At 39.7% G+C, this 23,681-nt stretch overlaps 1 protein-coding gene across 2 annotated transcripts in view; it reads right to left on the reverse strand.

Annotated features, from left to right (window-relative positions):
- Positions 1–23,681, reverse strand: part of AVL9 (AVL9 cell migration associated) — a 58,331-nt gene that overhangs the window by 33,075 nt on the left and 1,575 nt on the right. For both annotated transcript variants that reach the window (XM_019958796.2, XM_019958795.2), the window contains exons 2-4: positions 4,988–5,108; positions 3,232–3,317; positions 3–74 (exon numbers count right to left, since the gene is read on the reverse strand). In XM_019958796.2, coding sequence (XP_019814355.2) covers positions 3–74; positions 3,232–3,317; positions 4,988–5,108 — 279 coding nt within the window. The remainder of the gene's footprint in view (positions 1–2; positions 75–3,231; positions 3,318–4,987; positions 5,109–23,681) is intronic.

A 23,681-nucleotide genomic window follows, 5' to 3' on the forward strand; every position in this document is an offset into this window, starting at 1 on the left:
ACCAGCTTGCTTAGAACACAGACACTTTTTTGAACAGTCTCTCTGGTGATATCTGCTTGCCGTACTTTCAATGCCTATTATAAACAAATAGTCACTATTAGAAATTTTTCATGGAAATATTTAAAAATCATTGTTTCAATATAAGATAGCAATCAGAAAAAAAATACTTGCACTTAATAAATTTAAAAGTACTTACTGAGAATCTCAGAAGACATTTATTGAATGAATAAATGTCAACCAGAGTACTCTGTGTTAAGACTCTGGCAGGCAATGGGAATGTAAGAGTGAGAGACCGTCTCTGCTCTCAAGGAATTTATAGTCTGGTGGAGAATACTTTATGCGTAAATTGCCACAATCATAATGCAAACCAGTCATCCTTGGTTCCAGTTTTAAAATGGATACTCCTTTCAGAGACTTTTGTTTCTGGTGAGAAGGGGATAGTTTAAGAGCTTGTTTCTCCAGAGATGGAAGAATCGTCAGCAGTTTTGTTATGGTGGTTATTCTCCACTGTTGGGAGTCTGTCCTGGCACACCTGTATCGTACTGTAGTCCAGTTCTGAGCCAAAACTCAGGTCCTGGTGATTTTGAGGATGACCACATAAGATTTCTGCAGTTCTCTGCTAGGAAACAAGACTTGATCAACCCCAGGAAAGGCTGTGAGGGCAGTAAGAGCGACTCTTCCCCTTCTCATGTACTGCCTGACATCTCCTTGGCTCTGAGTCTTCAATTGCCTGAGAACTGATGATCTGTTGTTAAATTACATTGAGAGTAGAGCCTTTCTTCAATCTGCTTCTACCTCTTTACCTTTATTGGATTCATCCATCAGGTCTCACCTTTGTTCAAAGGGAATGAAAGGCTTTCTCCTAGGCTCTATGGCCTCTGATGTCTGGTTTATCTGTCTAGTTATCAGAAAAGGAGAGAACAGCTTGGAGAAATGGGCAACCCTAATAGACTAAAGTGGGTCAGACTCAGGAGGTAAGGGAGACAGGCAGTATGGAGTGCCACTTAAAGGATGTCTAGGCAGAGCATGAGAACTGCTGTTAATAACAACAGTACTGGAGAAATAATTTTACTAGTGATTATACAACTTATTGGAGAAAGGAATGGCTACCCATCCCAGTATTCTTGCTGGGAGAATTCCATGGATAGAGGAGCCTGGCAGGCTACAGTCCATGGGGTTTCAAAGAGTCAGATACAACTGAGCAACTAACACACACACATACAATTTACAGGGGTAAAAGGTGGTAAAAGGAACAGATTTCCAAGAAAAGGCAGCAGCTTGATTCATTCCATCTAGTAATATCAGTGTGCAAGGGTAACAGTATGTGAAGAAATCAAATTCTCAGATTTCTTTATCTCTAAATTCAGTTATTCATTTGAAGGGCTTCCCAGGTAGCTCAGCTGGTAAAGATTCTGTCTACAATGTAGGAGACCCTGGTTCGATTCCCGGGTCAGGAAGTTCCCCTGGAGAAGGGATAGGCTACCCACTCCAGGAGTTTTGGGCTTTCCTGGTAGCTCAGACAGCAATGTAGGAGACCAGGGTTCGATCCCTGGGTTGGGAAGATCCCCTGGAGGAGGGCATGGCAACCCACTCCAGTATTCTTGCCTGGATGATCCCCATGGACAGAGGAGCCTGGCGGGCTACGTCCATGGGGTTGCAAAGAGTCAGACACGACTGAGCGATTCAGCACAGCACAGAAGTCACCTGAACCACAAACATTTACAATGTGTGTCCTTGGTTCTAGGCCCTGTGCGTGGAGGGTTATTTCATGTAGTTAACTAGCTTGTTTATGCTGGAATTTACTTATTACTTTCTAATGGTTCAGGGAAACACACACAGACAAAGCAAATGTGGTAGAATATTAACAATGGCTGAATGTAGATGGTTGGTATACAGGTATTTATTGTACCATTCTTTTAATTTATCTGTGTTTGAAACGTTCATTATAAAAATTGAAAGAAAAATTTTTATGACTAAGTTAATTACCCACCTGAGGAAGCTTTTAAAACTTTGTGATCGCCTAGGATCAATTATTAGAGATTCTAATTCAGTTTGTAGAAGGAAAGGCCCAGCAATTATGCTTATAATTAAAAAGCTTCCAGGTAGTTCTGGTTAAAAACCAGTGTTTTAGAGCAGTGGTTCATCATCTGGCCTGCATATGAGAATCACCTGGGGAGCTTTTAATAGTCCTGATGCCAGAACATTAACTCAGAATCTCTGGAGTGGGGACCCAGTCATCCCTACTTATCTAAAACTCTCCAGGTGATTCCAATGTGCAGCTGAGAACTACTTTAGGCTTCCCAAGTGGCATGAGTGGTAAAGACTCTGCCTGCCAATGCAGGAGACCTGGGTTTGACCCCTGGGTTAGGAAGATGCCTTGGAGAAGGAAACGGCAACCTACTCCAGTATTCTTTTTTTTAAAAATAATTTATTTATTTTAATTGGAGGCTAATTACTTTATAATATTGGCCTACTCCAGTATTCTTGCCTGGAGAATTCCATGGACAGAAGAGCCTGGCGGGTTACAGTCTGTGCGGTCACAGTCGTACATGACTGACACATACCAGTACCACTACTTCAGAGTATTAATGATTTCATAAAAGGAAAGCGATCTACTCAGAAAAGGTATCCCCACTGCAAAAAGAATGGTGGTGCTCAGAAATACAGCAGGAAAGGTGAAGCTACCCATCTCGGTTTATTTGAATTTATTAATCAGAGCTATTATACTAAGTTAGACATTAAGAGGGCAGGTAAGTTTAAGAATGATCAAAATCTTATAGATAATTAAGATAACAAGTTTGTGAGTAGTTTGCAGCTACTGTCAGTACTTTCCACTATTTCTAGAAAGCTTCTAAAAAAAAGAAAAACACTCATTACCATTCCTTTTTTTAAGGTTTCATACCAAACATTAGAAATAGAAAACTCAAGGATACCATGAAATTGAAATACAGTATTCTGAAGATAAATGGATAGTTTAGGTATCACTATCTAAAAACAATGTACCAAACATTATGATACAAATATAGTCACTAATCTCAACTTAGAAAAACATTCATGTGAATTAACTGGTACAGTAGAGAAAACAGCTAAACAGTTTATAAAAATTTAAAACTATATTACAGGTACCACATAAAAGATAAAGGCTTATGTATTTCCCCAGATTCTACATCTTAAGTGGCCAGTACAAGGAGTTTTCAAGTGTTTTTTTGCTTTTCATTTTAACTGTCTTACCTTGGCTTCAATTTGTCGATAGCAAGAGATACCATATATAGTGGCTCCATTTCCATTTCTGGGTGGCAAGTGAAAAAACACAGTATCTAAGAGATATACAGAAAAATGTAAATACCAAAGTAGACTACTTATATTTAATAATCAACTCTGACATTAGTATAATGCAGTCATTGAAACAAAAATGATGAAGTAACAGGAACCCATGTCAGATTTATTTCTAGCATCAAACCACTAGTTTCTTAGAATTCCCCTCACTGCCTTTCAGTGTATACTCATCACACAAAAAGCTCTAGAGGCTGAATTGTAACAGGATGAATTGAGACTACAGCTGCCCTTCTCAGAAAATACTTTATTATACAGGATTATCCCAGATTAAAAGAAAGTAAAGAATCATACAAACCAAAGGCAACACAGAAATTTTGAACAGATCCAGGAAATTCTTAGGACAATTGAGGAAATCTGAATGTAGGCTGGATAGAAGGTGGTATTATGGAATTACTGTTAAATCTCTTAGCTGTGGTAAAGGTCAAATCCAAAGTCATCCCAGGAATGATCTTATTTTTAGAAAATGTCAGCTGAAGTATTTACAGATAAAGCGTCATGATGTTTACAACTGACTTTCAAATAGTATAGGCAAAACCGTGAAAGTGTTAGTTGCTCAGTCGTGTCTGACTCTTTGAAACCCCATGGACTACAGCCTGCCAGGCTGCTCTGTCCATGGGATTCTCCAGGCAAGAATACTGGAGTGGGCAGCCATTCCCTTCTCCAGGGCATCTTCCTGACTCAGGGATCGAACCTGGGTCTCCAGCATTGCAGGCCAATTCTTTACCATCTGAGCCACCAGGGAAGTATAATATAGGCAAAACCGTAGACATATATAAAGAAAATCTGTCAAATATTTACTATTCTTCCAACTTTTCTGTATGTTTAAAAGCTCTCATACTAAAAATATTTTTACAAAAAGATTTGTGAATTGGCTATTCCCGGATACAAAATAAAAAGTTAAAAAGGTTTGTGAGGTTAAAAATACAGCATTTAAATTTTATGTTAACCTGCATAGTAGGATTTGCCTCATTTCATACAAAAAGTAATAAATTTTAGAAAAACAAGCAACCAAACCAAGTTTAATCTGGTGTCTTGGAAGAGCCTATAAAACCATGATAAAGCATATTTCTTCATTAAGCCATTCAAAGCACTCATGTATAGGGTGATAGGCGATTCCGTACTAACTTCACAGCGCTGCTTTCTTTGAGGGTGTTAACACGCTCCTCATGCATGAAAACTTTTAAGCAGACTGTGACGGCAATGCTTCAGGAGGAGAAACAACCCCAGGTGTTTTCAGGTGGGCACTGGGAGATGAAGCTAGTCAACCTGTAGCTAGAGCTTCAGTCAGCCTGCAGCCGGTGCAGGTAACTTTCCTGAGTTTGCCTCTGAGAGGAGTCTGAGGTTTAAATACCCAAAGTGCTACCAATAGCAGATGTCCTAATATGGCTAATCACTTACCTTGGCCAGAGCTCTTGGCAAAAGAGTGGCCAATGTTCACCAACCATTGCCAATATAAGCCTGGCACTCCTCTGCAGATCCTCTAGTATAAATAACTAACTGGTCATCTTCAAACAAGCATTTAAATATTTTATGAACAATCACTAGGCCAAATGTCTTTCCTTACCAAAGTACTCAGACTCTAAGATGTCTGAGCAAATGTGAAAAAAACAAAAAAGGCACCTACTGATTGCTCCACTGTCTGTTTACATACCTTCTTGGTAGTTGTGTGCGCCGTCTGGTAGGGCAAGGAAGGGCAAATACTTCCACTCTTCAGGTAAGGTGTGACTATCATGTCCATCTCCTGGGATCAGGGGTGGGTAAGAGAACTCGACCTAAAATGGTAAGGAATGTTAGCCAACAGGGCGAAGATCAAAGGGAAAGTTATACCTCAACAGGCAAAAATGCTTTCAAACTCTCAATGACAGAAGTAAGGATAAGCCATGCTTGTTGACGCCATTTGACAATATCAATAAACCTATGGGTGTAGAAGAAGAAAAAGAAAAAAGGAGGAAAAGGAGAAGAAAAAAAAAAAAGTAAGCCTTTCCCCTTTGTTGATTTAAAGGAGTTTAATTTTGATGTGTTTAAGGGTAGGGTGTAGGTGGTGGTGGTGACTGAATTGGAGATGTTTGGGAGTTGTTGCCAAATAGATCAATACCCAGTTGTGGATATGACTGGTGATAGAAGCAAGGTCCGATGCTGTAAAGAGCAATATTGCATAGGAACCTGGAATATTAGGTTCAAGAATCAAGGCAAATTGGAAGTGGTCAAACAGGAGATGGCAAGAGTGAACGTCGATATTCTAGGAATCAGCAAACTAAAATGGACTGAAATGGGTGAATTTAACTCAGATGACCATTATATCTACTACTGTGGGCAGGAATCCCTTAGAAGAAATGGGGTAGCCATCATGGTCAACAAAAGAGTCCGAAATGCAGTACTTGGAGGCAATCTCAAAAACGACAGAATGATCTCTGTTCGTTTCCAAGGCAAACCATTCAATATCACAGTAATCCAAGTCTATGCCCCAACCAGGAACGCTGAAGAAGCTGAAGTTGAACGGTTCTATGAAGACCTACAAGACCTTTTAGAACTAACACCCAAAAAAGATGTCCTTTTCATTATAGGGGACTGGAATGCAAAAGTAGGAAGTCAAGAAACACCTGGAGTAACAGGCAAATTTGGCCTTGGAACACGGAATGAAGCAGGGCAAAGGCTAACAGAGTTTTGCCAAGAGAACGCACTGGTCATAGCAAACACCTTCTTCCAACAACACAAGAGAAGACTCTACACATGGACATCACCAGATGGTCAACACTGAAATCGGACTGATTATATTCTTTGCAGCCAAAGATGGAGAAGCTGTATACGGTCAGCAAAAACAAGACCGGGAGCTGACTGTGGCTCAGATCATGAACTCCTTATTGCCAAATTCAGACTTAAATTGAAGAAAGTATGGAAAACCAGTAGACCATTCAGGTATGACCTAAATCAAATCCCTTATGATTATACAGTGGAAGTGAGAAATAGATTTAAGGGACTAGATCTGATAGAGTGCCTAATGAACTATGGATGGAGGTTCATGACATTGTACATGAGAGGAGACAGGGATCAAGACCATCCCCATGGAAAAGAAATGCAAAAAAGCAAAATGGCTGCCTGGGGAGGCCTTACAAATAGCTGTGAAAAGGAGAGAAGCAAAAAGCAAAGGAGAAAAGGAAAGATATAAGCATCTGAATGAAGTGGTGTTGGAGAAGACTCTTGAGAGTCCCTTGGACTGCAAGGAGATCCAACCAGTCCATTCTAAAGGAAATCAGTCCTGGGTGTTCATTGGAAGGACTGATGCTAAAGCTGAAACTCCAATACTTTGGCCACCTCATGCGAAGAGTTGACTCATTGGAAAAGACTCTGAGGCCGGGAGGGATTGGGGGCAGGAGGAGAAGGGAACGACAGAGGATAAGATGGCCGGATGGCATCACTGACTCGATGGACATGAGTTTGAGTGAACTCCGGGAGTTGGTGATGGACAGGGAGGCCTGGCGGGCTGCGATTCATGGGGTTGCAAAGAGTCAGACATGACTGAGCGACTGAGCTGAACTGAACTGAACCAAATAGATAGTAACTGAAGACCGGGAGCCCTGAGAAAAACCAATATCCTCCTGAACTGAGTAGGAGAGAGCCAACAAAGGAGCCTGAGAAGTTGAGTCAAGATCTAGCTTTGCTTCCCATCAGTTGACTCCCTTGGTCCCAATACTGGAGCTTATGGTTTCAATGGGCTGTTAGTGGGGGTGAGTGGGCATTAACTACCACTTTAGGTTATTTTTTGCCCCCAGATTGAGAAATGATCAATGAAGTCTCTCTAATACTGTGTCTTATAGAAATAACAAAGTTTTTAGCATAAGCCCGCAGTTTCTGGCATTCCCCAGGTTTACCAGCATTTTTCCCTCTCCTTCTTTGTCTTTTGGTTGTCTCAATGAGAGCTGACAAAATTCAATACTGAAGACCTGGATTGTATCACACTGACTTACATTTAATTTTCTTTCAAAGTATACTTAAAAGGGATTTGCATTGCATCAGTAATAAATACACTAAAGTTGGAACAACATAGGGATGAGAATCACTTTTAGATCTCACCTTTAATGTGGAAGGACATGATGGCTGATTTCCCTACATTTAAGGTAATCAAGGTGCCACTAGTCATATGAGACTGATTATAAAAGGGCTTTAGAAATGATTATTTTTGACAGGTAATCTAGTGCCATACTGAAATGTTTAAATTTCCCTGCCCCCCACCTTCAAAAGCAATCAACATTTCAGTTTGAAAGCATTTTTCAAAGGTTTGGTTTATGGAGTCAAACTTTCTCTCCAAGATCAGGTATTTAATATCAGTTAACTGGAGGCATAAATAATCTCAAGTTTTATACTGGCAATTCTTCAAAGTGTGCTGCTGCAGCTAAGTTGCTTCAGTTGTGTCTGACTCTATGCAACCCCATAGACGGCAGCCCACCAGGCTCCCCCGTCCCTGGGATTCTCCAGGCAAGAACACTGGAGTGGGTTGCCATTTCCTTCTCCAATGCATGAAAGTAAAAAGTGAAAGTGAAGTTGCCCAGTCGTGTCTGACCCTCAGCAACCTCATGAACTGCAGCCTTCCAGGCTCCTCCGTCCATGGGATTTTCCAGGCAAGAGTACTGGAGTGGGGTACCATTGCCTTCTCTGTCTTGAAAGTGTAAGGGGAGGCAAAATGTGCCATAAAGAGAAGGATGTAAGTTCAAAGCTGAAGCTATGAATCAGGTAGTTACAAAGTTAAAAAAGAAAAAAAATTACCAACTCAGAATCCTTGGTTTAACAGGAAAAACAACAACCCCCCCCCCCCCCCCCCCGACACAAAACACCAAGGAAATAAATTATTGTATTTTATGTAAACACTAAAGTCCAATATATAACACTTAACATAAGAAGACTTGGTAATATTACAAAATAATTTCATTTGAAAACCACTAATTTTAATGTATAGTATTTACTTAAAAAACATTTAGTATGGAATAAACATGCTTTTAAATAAATATAAGCATCATGGATTCAAATGATCACAAGTATATCAAGAAGTATGTTGCTCTTTATGATCCAAAAAGTTTTTGCCAACTAAAAATTATCACTTGAAACCTGTCTATACAAGGATTAGGTCACTAACCCCTGCAGTCACGGACCTTCAACAAACTCTGCACGGAATTTAGGGCAGAGATTAGGAATGCGGAACTCTGTGCTCTCAGAAGAACTGGCAGAGCAGGCTGTCAGATTATTTTCAGAATATTTATGAGCCTAAATTCTTACATCTAAAATCTTAAAATTTAGATATAATTCTAAATTATATCTAGAAAAGCACTAAAATCATTGACAAGGATATCTGCTCCTTGTGACTAGCAGTAACCCTTTGCCAAATGTGCGCTTAACTCCATGTATCCCCCCTTCTCCAAAATCACACAGTATTGATATATATACTGACCTCCCCAGCTACCTCTTCAGAGCAGTTCCTCAGACGTTTCCTAGAGGCCGTCTCCAGGGCTATACTCCTCATTTTGCCCCCAAATAAAATTTAACTCACAACTCTTATGTTGCGCCTTTTTTTTTTCATTCGACAAGTTTAATCGTGAAAATTCCAAAAGAAAGTAGTACAACAGTGCTCAATCTCTTATTTAAACATATGAAAGTAATTTCAAAATTTTTACTTATTATTGAAAAACATGAAAAAAATTATTCACACTTTGTGTTGACAAGAGTATGGGGTTTGGCTGTGTAACTATAAATTGGTACAGCAGTTTTGGTGGCTATTTGGCAGAATTATCAAATCAATAATACATTTACTCTGACTTAAGTTCTATTTTGGAGAAGGCAATGGCACCCCACTCCAGTACTCTTGCCTGGAAAATCCCATGGACGGAGGAGCCTGGTGGGCTGCAGTCCATGGGGTCGAGAAGAGTCGGACACGACTGAGCGACTTCACTTTCACTTTTCACTTTCATGCATTGGAGAAGGAAATGGCAACCCACTCCAGTGTTCTTGCCTAGAGAATCCCAGGGACGGGGGAGCCTGGTGGGCTTCCGTCTATGGGGTTGCACAGAGTCGGACACGACTGAAGCGACTTAGCAGCAGCAGCAGCAGCAAGTTCTATTTTAGGAATTTATTCCATGAATACACACAGATATTCACATGGAGCAGTACAAAAATGTTCACAGTAATATGACTTACTGTAGCGTAAAAATTGGAAAACTAAATATTCATCAGAGGATTGGTCAAGTAGATTTTACATCAGTTTTCTGCAGCTGTTAAAAAGAATGGTAGATTTATATATATAGATAAAGCAAGACAGGTGTGATATACTATAAAGTAGGTAAAATAAAAGCCCTCCAGACATGTCCACCTCCTAATTCTCAGAATCTGTCCTTACTTTACTATGCAAAAGGGATGTTGCAGACAGGATTATCTCCAGATGGGGATTATCCAGGCGGTCCCAATGTAATCACAAGGGTCCTTATGAGAGGCAGAAGAGACAGAGTCAGAGACAGTGATGATGATTTGCTTCAAGATGCTTTGAAGATGGAGGAAGGCACTTGAGCCTTCAGAAGTCCCTTGAGTGAAGGAGTGCAGGTGATCTCTAGAAGCTGGAAGATACAAGAAAACTAATTCTCCCTCAGATTATCCTGAAGCAACGCAGAGCTGCCAACACCTTGATTTTAGCCTTACTGAAACCCATTTCAGATTTCTGACCTCCAGAACTCTTAATAAATTTGCACTGTTTTAAGTGTGTGGCTTGTGGTAACAGCAATAGAAAATTAATGCAACTATTAAATTTAATGAGGAAGCAGGGTATCAGTAAATATAGTATAATCCTACTTCTACTGTAATCCCATTTATGCAAATAGTTACATAGCACATCTTTGTAAATGAATTAAAAAACATCCTTGAAAAACATCTTTAATATAAAGATGTTTTATCTCTGGAGAGGTAAATAGAGTTGGAGATAAAGGAATATTCCTGCTTTTTTCTTTTCATCGTTTTTTAAAATTTCCAAGTTATAGAAAATTCGAACAATCTTTTAACTTTCATCTGTATTCACAAACTGCTAATTTTTGTCCACATGTGCTTTATTTGTGTTGCACGTGTATACGGATACATTTTCTAAACCACTTGACGGTAAGTTGAAAATATTATCGTTTACTTTTAGGTAAACTGGTATTTATTTTTAAATGACTGCTTTTAGCATTTAAAAAAAGCAAAAGATAACCACAAGGAGTTCCAAATTTCTGAAGGAAATCTTATTTACATCCTATCATTTTGGAAGCAAAGGGAGGTGAAAAGATCTATTTTTCTGATGATTTAGTTAACAAGTTACCAATGGCCAGAGTCTAATTAATATCTGAGGCTATGTTATGTTCAATATATTCTCCTGATTCTACTGAAGGAAAATCTGCTTTGAGTGACTCTAGTTGGAATATAAAATATAGTCAACTCATCAAACTGTTTTAAGTGTAGATACTATGCATGCTCTAAGAATTCCATGAGTAAATTAAAGCAGCTTTAGACTGATTTGCACCCAGAATATTTTTAACAACACTTCTTTGGGAATATGTATTCAGAATTTCAAACAGCCAACTTTGGTGATACAACTTTTTACAAATTGAACATTGCCTATATTGTGTTGGCAACTTTCTAGAATTCTACTGGTTTACCTGCCACCAACAAATCCTTGCATTTGGAGATGGCTAAACTTGCTAATCAAGTTTATAACACTTCCACACAAACTCCTTTGTGTCTACACATAAACAATAATTTCAATATAGTTTTGTTTCATTATTTAGTCAACTCTCTACTGTTGAATATTTTTATAGCTTTTTTTTTAAACATTATTATTAGCTATACAGGACAGTTAAGTGTAATGTAATAAAAAAATATATATATTTGACCTATGTCCCTGGTCCTAACCCTAAGCTCCTACAACCCTTTGGAATTTTCCAAGTGATAGGAACATCTTTTGTTATTCAAAAGAAGATGCTTGCAACCACGCCAGTGTCTGAAGGCTGGAGGAGAAGGGGAGCAAAGAGAACAAGATGATTGGACTGGCATCACCGACCCAATGCACGTTAGTTTGAACAAGTTCCAGGAGCTGATGAGGGACAGGGTGGCCTGGCGTACTGCAGTTCACGGGGTTGCAAAGAGTCAGATACGGCTGAGCAACTGAACAACAACAAGCTAAGGAGGTGGACTCTAGGTGGGGTTAAATGACTCTGGAACCGGGCCTGGTCACCAGAATGAGAAAGCCTTGATTCAAAGCTAGGAACTGTCAGCTCCACCTCTCAATCTCAGGGAGGGGAGAGGGAGTGGAGATTGAGTTCAATCACCAATGTCTACTGATTTAATCCATCATGCCTATGTAATGAAACCTCCATAAAATCCCCAAACAATCAGGTTCAGGAAGCTTCTCAGCTGATGAAGACATTGAGGTGCTGGGAGGATGCTGTTCCCAGAGAGGACTTGCAAGTTCCATGCTTCAGCTCACATACTTTATCCTATGCATCTCTCCCATTGGGCTATTCCAGAGAGGTATCCTTAAATAAATCAGTAAAAGTAAGCAGTGTTTTCCTGAGTTTTGTGAGTTGCTCTAGGAAATCTCAGAATCTAAATGGGGAACACGGGAACCCCTGAATTTGTAGCCAAGTTGGACAGAAATGCAGGTAGCCTGGGGACCTGGGACTGGTGTCTAAAGTAAGGGCATCTTGTGGGGCTGAGCCCTTAAACCTGTGGAGTATGAGGCTAACTCTGGGTAGCTAGTGTAGAATAGGACTAAATTGTTAGATACCCAGTTGATGTGTGGGGAAAAACAAAACAACAGTGAATCTGTTATTTGCACTTAATGGGATTTCTAAATCTTAAGGTGTAAATTCTACATGTTTTGAGTGCTGACTGAATACTCTGTATGCTCCCATTCAATATATCCAAAATAATCCACAGACATACAATTCACGGCACAAAGGCTTAAGAGGAATTCTCTTGGAGGTTACCTGAGACTCTTACATAATACTCTGTTGAATCAAAACACAATTTAAACAATAAAGCCAATAAAACTAAGCAGAAAGTAAAGGCAGGTATATAGGCAGTCTCACTGTATAGTCTAGGGGGACCCACCAACAATGGCAGTCTACTGGAAGGGCTCTCCCCTGCAGCCATGCTGTACAGGGTCTGCACACTGTATATGGCAGCCCTGAGTATATGTGAAAAATCACTGACAAAAAAACAAAGTATATCTCCAGAGACTAAGAAATATTTAGAATGATTATCATCCAGTAAGAGAACTATTATATAGTGAAAGTTCACAGCCCAAAATCTAAGTTAAATATGGGGATCAAACATGGTATCTGGTAAGGTATTAGCACAGACAGTGTGTAACAAATGTATCAATTGCTCCCCTAAAAATATTAAATTAGTAAATATTAATATATAATATGATATTAATATATATCCCCTAAAGGATAACATTGGAAGGACTGATGCTAAAGCTGAAACTCCAATACTTTGGCCATCTCATGTGAAGAGTTGACTCATTGGAAAAGACTCTGATGCTGGGAGGGATTGGGGGCAGGAGAAGCGGACGACAGAGGATGAGATGGCTGGATGGCATCACTGACTCGATGGATATGAGTTTGGGTAAACTCCGGGAGTTGGTGATGGACAGGGAGGCCTGGCGTGCTGCGATTCATGGGGTTGCAAAGAGTCGGACATGACTGAGCGACTGAACTGAACTGAACTGAACTGAAAGGATAACACTAAATATTAAATCACACATATTTCAAATATCTTTTTATGTCAACAAACACTCATGGCAAAATCTATTTTGATCTCAATTAGCAATAAAATTTTCACACTTAAATAACTTAAAAGAAGATAAGAGGAGGGAAAAAGAAGACAAAGGATGATTGTTAACAAGTGAAAACTGAATTGTTGTTTAGTCGCTAAAGTCAGAACTGGACATGGAATAACGCACTGGTTCAAAATTGGGAAAGGAGTACATCAAGGCTATATTATTACCCTGCTTATTTAACTTATATGCAGAGTACATAATGTGAAATGTCAGGCTGGATGAAGCACAAGCTGGAATCAAGATTGCCAAGAATAACAATAACTTCAGATGTGTAGTAGAGAAGGCACTGGCACCCCACTCCAATACTCTTGCCTGGAAAATCCCATGGACGGAGGAGCCTGGTGGGCTGCAGTCCATGGGGTCGCTAAGAGTCGGACACGACTGAGCGACTTCACTTTCACTTTTCACTTTCATGCATTGGAGAAAGAAATGGCAACCCACTCCAGTGTTCTTGCCTGGAGAATCCCAGGGATAGGGGGGCCTGGTGGGCTGCCGTCTATGGGGTCGCACAGAGTTGGACACGACTGACATGCCTTAGCAGCAGCAGTAGCAGATATGTAGATGACACCACGCTAACAGCAGAAAGCAAAGAAGAATTAAAGAGCCTCTTGATGAAGGTGAAAGAGGAGAGTGAAAAAGCTGGCTTAAAACTCAACATTCAAAAAACTAAGATCATGCATCCAGTCCCATCACTTCATGGCAAATACACAAGGAAACAATGGAAACAGTGACACACTTTATTTTGGGGGGCTCCAAAATCACTGCAGACAGTGACTGCAGCCATGAAATTAAAAGACGCTTGCTCCTTGGAAGAAAAGCTATGAAAAACCTAGACAGCATATTAAAAAGCAGAGAAATTACTTTGCTGACAAAGGTCCGTATAGTCAAAGCTGTGGTTTTCAAGTAGTTACGCACGGATGAGAGAGATGGACAATAAGAAAGGCTGAGCGCTGAAGAACTGATGTCTTTGAACTGTGATTCTGGAGAAGATTCTTGAGAGTCCCTTGGACTCCAAGGAGATCAAACCAGTCAATCCCAAAGAAAATCAACCCTGAATATTCGTTGGCAGGACTAATGCTGAAGCTCCTTACTTTGGTCACCTGATGTGAGGAGCTGACTCATTAGAAAAGACCCTGATGCTGGGAAAGACTGAAGGCAAGAGGAGAAGGGGATGACAGAGGACGAGATGATTGAATGGCATCACTGACTCAATGGACATGAGTTTGAGCAAACTTTGGGAGATGGTGAAGGATAGGGAAGCCTGGCGTGCTGCAGTCCATGGAGCTGCAGTCAGACACCACTGATTGATTGAACAAGTTACTAAGTTATATCCAACTCTTTTGCAACCCCATGGACTGTAGCCAGGTTCTTTTGTCCATGGGATTTCCCAGGCAAGAATACTGGAGTAGGTTGCCATTTCCTTCTCCAGGGGATCTTCCCCACCCAGAGATCAAACCCACATCTCCTGCATTGGCAGGCAGATTCTTTTACTACTGAGCCACCAGGGAAGCCCAAAAGCTGAATAATAATTTTCTAACCACAAGGAATAAAAAGACAATTTTTCAAAATGCTAAATGAACTATGTAAAAAATAGTGACATATGTTTACTCTCCAGGAATAATAAAAGTTACCACCCTTTCCCATAGTTTTCAAGTCAAATTGGGATCCCCTTCCCTGGTGGCTCAGAGGGTAAAGAGTCTGCCTGCAATGCAAAAGACCTGGGTTCGATCCCTGGGTCAGGAAGATCCCCTGGAGAAGGAAATGGCAACCCACTCCAGTACTCTTGCCTGGAAAATCCCATGGACAGAGAAGCCTGGCAGACTACAGTCCATGGGATTGCAAAGAGTCGGACACGAGTGAGTAATTTCACTTCAGTCAGAGTCCCTTTACTTTGTCTTCAGAAGCAAAAGGTTGGAAAAACACCAGTGAAAAACTACAAAACCAAAACAATAACATAGTGTCCTAATGTGAACTTTGAGTACTTCAAAAATACCCTTGTTTGCTATCTAACAATGCAACATCCACTCCACTGTCAGAGACCCATAGAAGCCACAGTGCCAAACAGCACATCAACTAAACACATCCGTGGACTCCACTGATAAGGATACAAGGCTTACTGAGGGAAGGAGAGGACTTCATGAGATTCTGAACCAGCTGCTCCACTTCTCTGCTTCCTTTGTAAGCATCTTAGGGATTTGTTTTTGTAACAGTCAAAACATTATAGGCACCAAGGCTCTGTCAGAATTTTTCACTTTAAATGAAATGCTGGACATAGAAAGTAGGTCTTCTCTAAGTTATACTTTCCTTTGCAAATTTCTGGAAGATTCAGTGCTAGAAAAGAACTGGCACTCTTCCTCACTATTCTCTAACAAAGTTGGCAGAGCTGAAATTACAAAGGGATATAAAGAATTCCATATACAAAGCCCCTAGAGAAGGAAATGGCAAGCCACTCCTGTACTCTTGCCTGGGAAATCTCCTGGACAGAGGAGCCTGGCAGGCTACAGTCTACAGGGTCGCAAAGAGTCGGACACGACCTAGCGACTAAACAGTAACAATGGGAAGACAGGAAGAGAAATTATTAAAAAAATATCTGGTGCAATGTTGAAGACTGACCTTCTGGAAAAGATGATATAAATGGAACATTAATCTCTAGGCTATTGCGAATATATACTAAGATGACAAAAAATTATTTTCTTACAGGAAAAAAATTAGAAAACTTCTTAATAAATGATTAAATCTATTTTAATAAACTCTGTCTTAGCAATCTGTTACACATAAATTTATTTTGAACATTTCAATACTGAACTTCTACACGGCAAAAAAGATTTCAATTTCTGGGTGTGCACCATACCCACCAAATACAACCTAACAAATTACTAATATCACCTGTGAAGGCTATGGGAGCAGGAACAGGTTTCATTAACAACTCTGCAGTGATTCCCTTAATACATAGGTAGCAAACCTTGTGACAACAAGTTGGATTAAGAAAATACAAGTGCAGAGGGCTGTTTTCAAATCTAACTGAACACCCAAACAGTTTACCCTGAACTTGGACTTCTGACGATTTAATTACCTAGAACACTGCCGACCAGGAACAAGTGAGAAAAGCATCTATCAGCTTAACTAGCTATCATGAACCCCTAGATAAAGAGAATTCTTTAGGTCTTCTTTCAAAATTCATGACTGTCATTGTATTTCATACACATTTAGTAGATATGCCCTTCCAGTCCACAAAAGAAAAGAAGCAACACATGAGAAAGAAGGGAGGGTAAGCTGAAAACTACAGCGTTGTTTCTGGTCGACACTGAGAAGTAACTGCTAACTGCTCCATCATCTCCCTCTCTCTGACTGGTTATCAAAAGCCCCGCTGAGTCAGAGGCATGTGCGAATCACCCTATGTTAAAATAAACCCAGAATGCCACAGTACAATGGGTGACATTTGTGATGAAGACAGAATCATCCAGAGTAATTTAAATTGTGTCCAGGATATTCTGCTTCAAAGTTTATTTTAACAAGCTCTCCATTAAAAAAAAAAAAAAGAAAAGAAAAATGGTGCAATGTCACAATGATGTTCTTTGCTGCACTATTTAAAACAGCAAAACACTGGAATGCCACCTAAGTGTCTAAAAAGGAGACCAGTTAAATAAAGATTTCAATAAAATACTTAGCTATTTTAAGATGCTAAAATTCAATACTTCTCAAAATGGAAGATATTAATGGTATAAAGTTACATTAAAAAGGCAGGTCAAAAAACTTGTTTATAGTTTAATACATTTCTGGAAAAAGCTATGTATATTAATTAAAAATGGAGAAATGGAGGAATATTTATCGAGGCAGACTTCTCTAGGATAAAGGATTTTAAGTGCCAGTCTTCTTTTTTCTCTATATTCTCACTTTTCTACCACAGTGAACACATATTACTTCTGAAAAGAAATGTCATTTCTTAAAACAGCTGAAATACTATTTTAAAACCTGTCCAAAAAATCAACTTAAATAACAGCCTCTAAAAATATCCTAGGAGAAAACGAGTTTTTAATCTGATGGCATCTTAACCAAAGAATATAATAGGACCAGTCTTTTAAAAAATTATTCAGTAGATAGGTCTTCATCTTCCTCTTATAGTGCCCATCCCTGCAAAATCTGTGCTCAGCAAAGGATCTGCAATCACACTGATAACAAGGAGAAGACTACCCATGATATTACTTAGGTAACTTATGGGTTACTGAGGATCAAAGACTTAAGGTAAAGAAAGAAATTTATATACTCTTAGGCTCTTAAGCACTGTCTAGCCATCTGCGGAGAATCTTAAGACAAAAGAATCTTCCTGATTTCTTGAAGGCTGCCCCCCTGCCCCCCTATCCTGCTTAGCTGTGATGCCAAGGCCTAAAAAAAAACCTATTCCACTGCTACTAAGTGTTAATGTTGCAGCCCTACAAAGTGAGAAAGTTTCATCATTTCAGCACAGAAAAAGCATGGCTAAAATCAGGTAGAAACCTCCACCCACATATAAAAATGCTACGGAGGGCCAGAAAACGCAATCTCATTTCAGGAGTTTTTCTGCATAGCTAAAAAAAGAACAAAAAACCCCCCAAACTTTAGATTTTATTCTTCCCTAACCTCTAATTCTCACAAAATTTGTTTTTACTGTCCCAAAGACCTATTTAATTACAACAAGAATTATAAATAAGATCTCCCCAATATTCCATCATTGTCACCACAGGATCCCATCAACAGCAGGTGCCTAAACTGTATATTTGTCAGCCAGCCTTCTGTCCCCAAAACCTGAAGTGGGTCAGAACTTGACACTATAACCCTAACGTAAACCAAATGTCCCTCCAGATCTCCTCAACCCACCCCTGAATTTACAATGCTTCATCCTGCCACTCACAGATACTTTCCTCTGATCAGCCCACTCAGTCCAACAGGAAAATACACTGTTCTCTTCACTGTATCTAGTTGCTTTATTCACTGCTGTAATTAGTGCAAACGTGAGTTCTAGTTCTTTCACGATTCTACCTTTTAGAGAAGTACAGGCTGGTAAAAGCAGTTTCTTCAAGAACTAAAACTGTTAGCTACGTATATAAAACCATGAACTCTACCAGAATAGTGGCCAAAATTAAAGCAATAATTCCAACTGTTTTTGGTTTGGATTTTTTTTTTTTTGGCTGTGCCATGCAGGATCTTAGTTCCAGGTCCAGGGATTGAACCTGTGCCCTCTGCATTAGGTGCACAGAGTATGAACACTGGACTGCCAGGGAAGTCCCTAATTTCAACTTTCTATGACATCATTTTTGGAAAATAACTATTTCCTACTAATTTGAGTGCTTAAAAAAGTTCCACTCTAAGAAATAACCAGATTTATTTGCTATACATTGATTATGTTATTTTGCCAAAATTATGGTGAATCTGACAAATTCAGTTTATATATTTACTTCCACAAAGCAAATAAAGAGCAAGCAAAACTCTGGGACACACAATCTAAGCAAACTGCTACACAGAAGTCTACAAATTACCTCATGTTAATGAGTCTAACCAGAGAAGGCAATGGCACCCCACTCCAGTACTTTTGCCTGGAGAATCCCATGGATGGAGGAGCCTGGTAGGCTGCAGTCCATGGGGTTGCTGGGAGTCGGACAGGACTGAGCGACTTTGCTTTCACTTTTCACTTTCATGCATTGGAGAAGGAAATGGCAACCCACTCCAGTGTTCTTGCCTGGAGAATCCCAGGGATGGGGGAGCCTGGTGGCTGCCATCTATGGGGTCGCACAGAGTCAGACATGACTGAAACGACTTAGCGTAGCATTAGCAATGAGTCTAACTGCAGGTGACTTTTTAAGGAAGAAGAGTTCTTTACTAAGTGCTAAATTTTAAACAATTTCAGGGGAAGAGTCGGAATGAGTAAATATTTCAAAACTATTTGAAATGTCATGGTAGTACCTTAGCTCACCTAAAATGTCCTAAATGTTAAGTATATCAATAAATGAGAACGACCACTAGAAACGAATGTGTACCTATAGAAGAATCCATCCCCATGAATTAACCAAATAAAAGTGAGAAAATAATCAAATGATAACGTTAATAGATGTTCATTCTAATTTAAGAGGCATTTTTCATTTAAAATACATCTGAAGGCCTCAAAGGTGGAAAAATGTCAGAAACAAGATGAAGGAATGAACATCTACATGCCTAGTTTGAGGACCTTCAACACAAATGGCTTTTCCTCTGGCCCATGTGAACGGACCTGACTTCTTTATCACAGCATTATAGAGCACCTTTACAGCAGAATATAGCAGAAGAGTCTACAAAAATTTAGTACATTCCTCTAGATAAAGTCACCATGTTCAACCCAGCACAGTGTTACACGGAGTTACTTTTTTAAACGAAAGTTTAACTTCGGCTCACTTGAATCTAAATATTATAAATTACAACCAAGTATGGAAATTTTTTCTATGAATGATCTCAGTGCATTGAATGAACTGATGCTCAACATGACCTGTAGCATTTTCAGTACTTGGAAGAGCAGTCTAACAAAGCACCCTCAAACCGCCTAAAACAATCCGAAGCCAGCCACAGTTCAATAAGCCATGTACTTTTAATCCTTTACACAAGAAGGTACCTGATTAATTCATCTTGAGGGAAACCTTATGTAATTAAAAAGTCTGAAACACCTGAAGCATTTAACTTTCAGTTCAGTTCAGTCGCTCAGTCGTGTCCAACTCTTTGCAACCCCATGAATCGCAGCACACCAGGCCTCCCTGTCCATCACCAACTCCTGGGGTTCACTCAGACTCACGTCCATCAAGTCAGTGATGCCATCCAGCCATCTCATCCTCTGTCGTCCCCTTCTCCTCCTGCCCCCAATCCCTCCCATCATCAGTCTTTTCCAATGAGTCAACTCTTCGAATGAGGTGGCTAAAGTACTGGAGTTTCAGCTTTAGTATCATTCCTTCCAAAGAAATCCCAGGGCGGATCTCCTTCGGAATGGACTGGTTGGATCTCCTTGCAAGAGTCCAAGGGACTCTCAAGAGTCTTCTCCAACACCACAGTTCAAAAGCATCAATTCTTCGGCGCTCAGCCTTCTTCACAGTCCAACTCTCACATCCATACATGACCACTGGAAGAACCATAGCCTTGACTAGATGGACTTTTGTTGGCAAAGTAATGTCTCTGCTTTTGAATATGCTATCTAGGTTGGTCATAACTTTTCTTCCAAGGAGTAACAGAATATCAAACATATTTGGATTTTTGACAGATTAAGAAAGCAGAGTTGGATACATGCACCCCAATGTTCATTGTAGCACTATTTACAGTAGCCAGGAGATGGAAGCAACCTGAATGTCCGTTGACAGAGGAAAAGATAAAGATGTGGTGCATATATAATGGAATATTATTCAACCATAAAAAAGAACTAAATAATGCCATTTGCAGCAACATGGATGGACCTAGAGATTGTCATACTGAGTGAAGTAACTCAGACTGAGAAAGATAGATATCATATGATATTGCTTGTATGTGGAATCTAAAAAAATGGTACAAATGAATTTATTTACAAAATAGAAAGAGAGTCATGGATGTAGAAAACAAACTTGTGGTTAGTAGGGGGAAAGGGAGGAAGGTTAAACTGGGAGACTGGGACTGACATATATATACTACTATATAAAAATAGATAATAAGGACCTATTTATAGCACAGGGAACTCTCCTCAACACTCTCTAATGATCTATATGGGAAAGAATCTAAAAAATAGTGGGATTTATGTGTAACTGATTCACTTGCTGTACATCAGAAACTAACACATTATAAATCAACTATACTCCAATAAAAATTTTTTTAAGAAAGCAATGTTGTAGGTCTTCTAGAATCATTTGCAAAAGTGAAGAACATCATTTAAGAACTAATACGACGTATGTTTTGCCTATGTGTTCAGTCATGTCTGACTCTTTGTGACCCCATGGCTGTAGCCCATCAGGCTCCTTTGTTTATGGAATTTCCCAGGCAAGAATACTGGAGTGGGCTGTCGTTTCCTACCAACCCAGGGATTGAACCCTCATCTCTTGTGTCTCCTGCATTGGCAGGCAGATTCTTTACCACTGAGACACCTGGAAAATCCAGTATGACTTATATTGGATTTTTAGTACACTTTCTTGATATTTTATAAAAACTAAGGCAAAAAAGGGAGGAAAGTAGGGCAACCAAAAATTAGAAATGTAGTTGAACAAACTATTTTCCCATCTTTTTCTATACTATTACACATCAACTGAACATCCTATGCCAGCTGGATGAACTTCCATTAATTTATACAAATTATGTCTTCAGCAAAAGTTTAATTATTTTTGACTGCATTGACCTGTCAGTTTTATGAACCAACTCAGTGTGAGAGCCTTTTCATTCATTTGCTCTGCTGTCTGAGTGGAGTGGCTATTTAGCAGTCCCTAGGCACCACCTGACTACCACCACAGAGGATTTTAGAAGTTTTTCAGATTATTAACTCACACAATTTTAACTCTCTTTAGAGTCTAGAAATCATAGTGTCATTTCTCCACCCAATTTCAATTTGAGGAGCAATAGAAAAAAAAAATCGATTATTAGTGAGTTAAAATTTTTGTGAGAAATAGTAATAGTTCTATTAAAATTATAAGTAAAAACTATAGAATATGCACTAGTTCAATCTAAAAATCACCTTTCTGCTCACTGCATTTTGACTTTGACAAATTATAACAAATTCTTGTTTGATTTGCAGAACCAGGTTCTTAGCTCTTCGATTTCTGCCATTCTATTTAAGTATACTTTTAAAAAAACTGTTTTCAGTCAGCAATAAGACAATAACAATGCATCTTTCACTGCATTGTGGTAGAACCTTTTGCATTCTCTTTAATTCTATCAGCACCCCAGGTGAGAAAACACTCAGTAAGTGTATGTATTAAAAAAATCATTGCTTTGGTCTCCATGAGGCATCATGCAGATTACAAAATATTTTTGTAATATACAAGGCATGTATTTTTCCTTTCTACTAAAAGCCTACAACCTAAAAGTGCTACTAAAAGAGTTGCAGTTATAAAGACTAGGGACATCTGGGCTTCAATGTCAGTGCTGACAATGAGGCTCGTCTTAACCAAACTAGTCAGGCTCCTCTGAACTCTCTTCTCAATGAGGCTCTGACTTTGGGCTTCCTGGTTCACCTCTGCCTTGCCTAATTTTATCAAGTATCCCATTAGGTGGCTTTAGCTAGAAACCCCTCTGACCCTTGATGTAGTAAGTTTCCAGCCATTGGCCCCCACTTTGCTCCTTGGCTATAAATTCTCATTTTATGGAATGCCCTGGTGGCCTAGTGGTTAGGACTTGGTGCTTTCACTGCTGGGGCCTAGGTTCCATCCCCGGTTGGAGAACTAAGATCCTGCAAGCCAAGCAGCATGGCCAAAAAAACCCAAAACACACAAAACAATCAGTCTCAGGGCTGAAAGCAAAAGCCATATAAATCCTGAGAAAGATCATGGCATCCAGGTTGCTGCTTCACCTCAGAGTTCTGCTTCATTTTAAAATCTGTTGTTTAGTGCTCTTTAATCCCTAATTGGAGAAGGCAATGGCAACCCACTCAAGTACTCTTGCCTGGAGAATCCCATGGACGGAGGAGCCTGGTAGGCTGCAGTCCATGGGGTCTCGAAGAGTCAGACACGACTGAGCGACTTCACTTTCACTTTTCACTTTCATGCATTGGAGAAGGAAATGGCAACCCACTCCAGTGTTCTTGCCTGGAGAATCCCAGGGACAGGGGAGCCTGGTGGGCTGCCCTCTATGGGGTCGCACAGAGTCGGACACGACTGAAGTGACTTAGCAGCAGCAGCAATCCCTAATTAGTATATATTTTTCATACAATAAATCATTTTTCCTTACTGGAAACATAAATTATATTACTTCTACCAATAAAACAGAGAGAACACATAATAATCTTGACTTTAGATGACAAAAATGATTAAAAGATTTTATTCTATTCCCTACGAATATTTTCTTCTTTTTTGTCATTAAAAATTTCGTTTGGTTGTGAACGGGACCCACTCCTTACTTTTTCATACAGACTCCTACATGCCATGTGGCTCAGCTGAATGAACACACGTGGTGCCAAGGCAATTCTAAGCCTGACTCCAGCATAACCGTGGCAAGATCAGTTACTTCCTCCAAGTTTCAGTTTCTTCACCCATATCTGAGGTAAGCGGTGTTCATCATCCTTAGATTTTTAATACTATAAAACTTCATCTCTTTGATGTTAGTTGTCATACAACTAGATGAAGTTTTAAAGTATTAAAAGTCTAAGGATGATGCATACTGTTTACAGGCTTCCTAGGTAGCCCAGTGGTAAAGAACTCACCTGCCATGCAGGAAACGTGGATTCTACCCCTGGCTCGGGAAGATCCCTTGGGTAGGAAATGGCAACCCACTCCAGTTATTCTTGCCTAGAGAATCCCATGGACAGAGAAGCCTGGCAGGGCTACAATCCATG

Source organism: Bos indicus, chromosome 4 (genome assembly GCF_029378745.1).
Source record: "Bos indicus isolate NIAB-ARS_2022 breed Sahiwal x Tharparkar chromosome 4, NIAB-ARS_B.indTharparkar_mat_pri_1.0, whole genome shotgun sequence".
NCBI lineage: Eukaryota > Metazoa > Chordata > Mammalia > Artiodactyla > Bovidae > Bos > Bos indicus.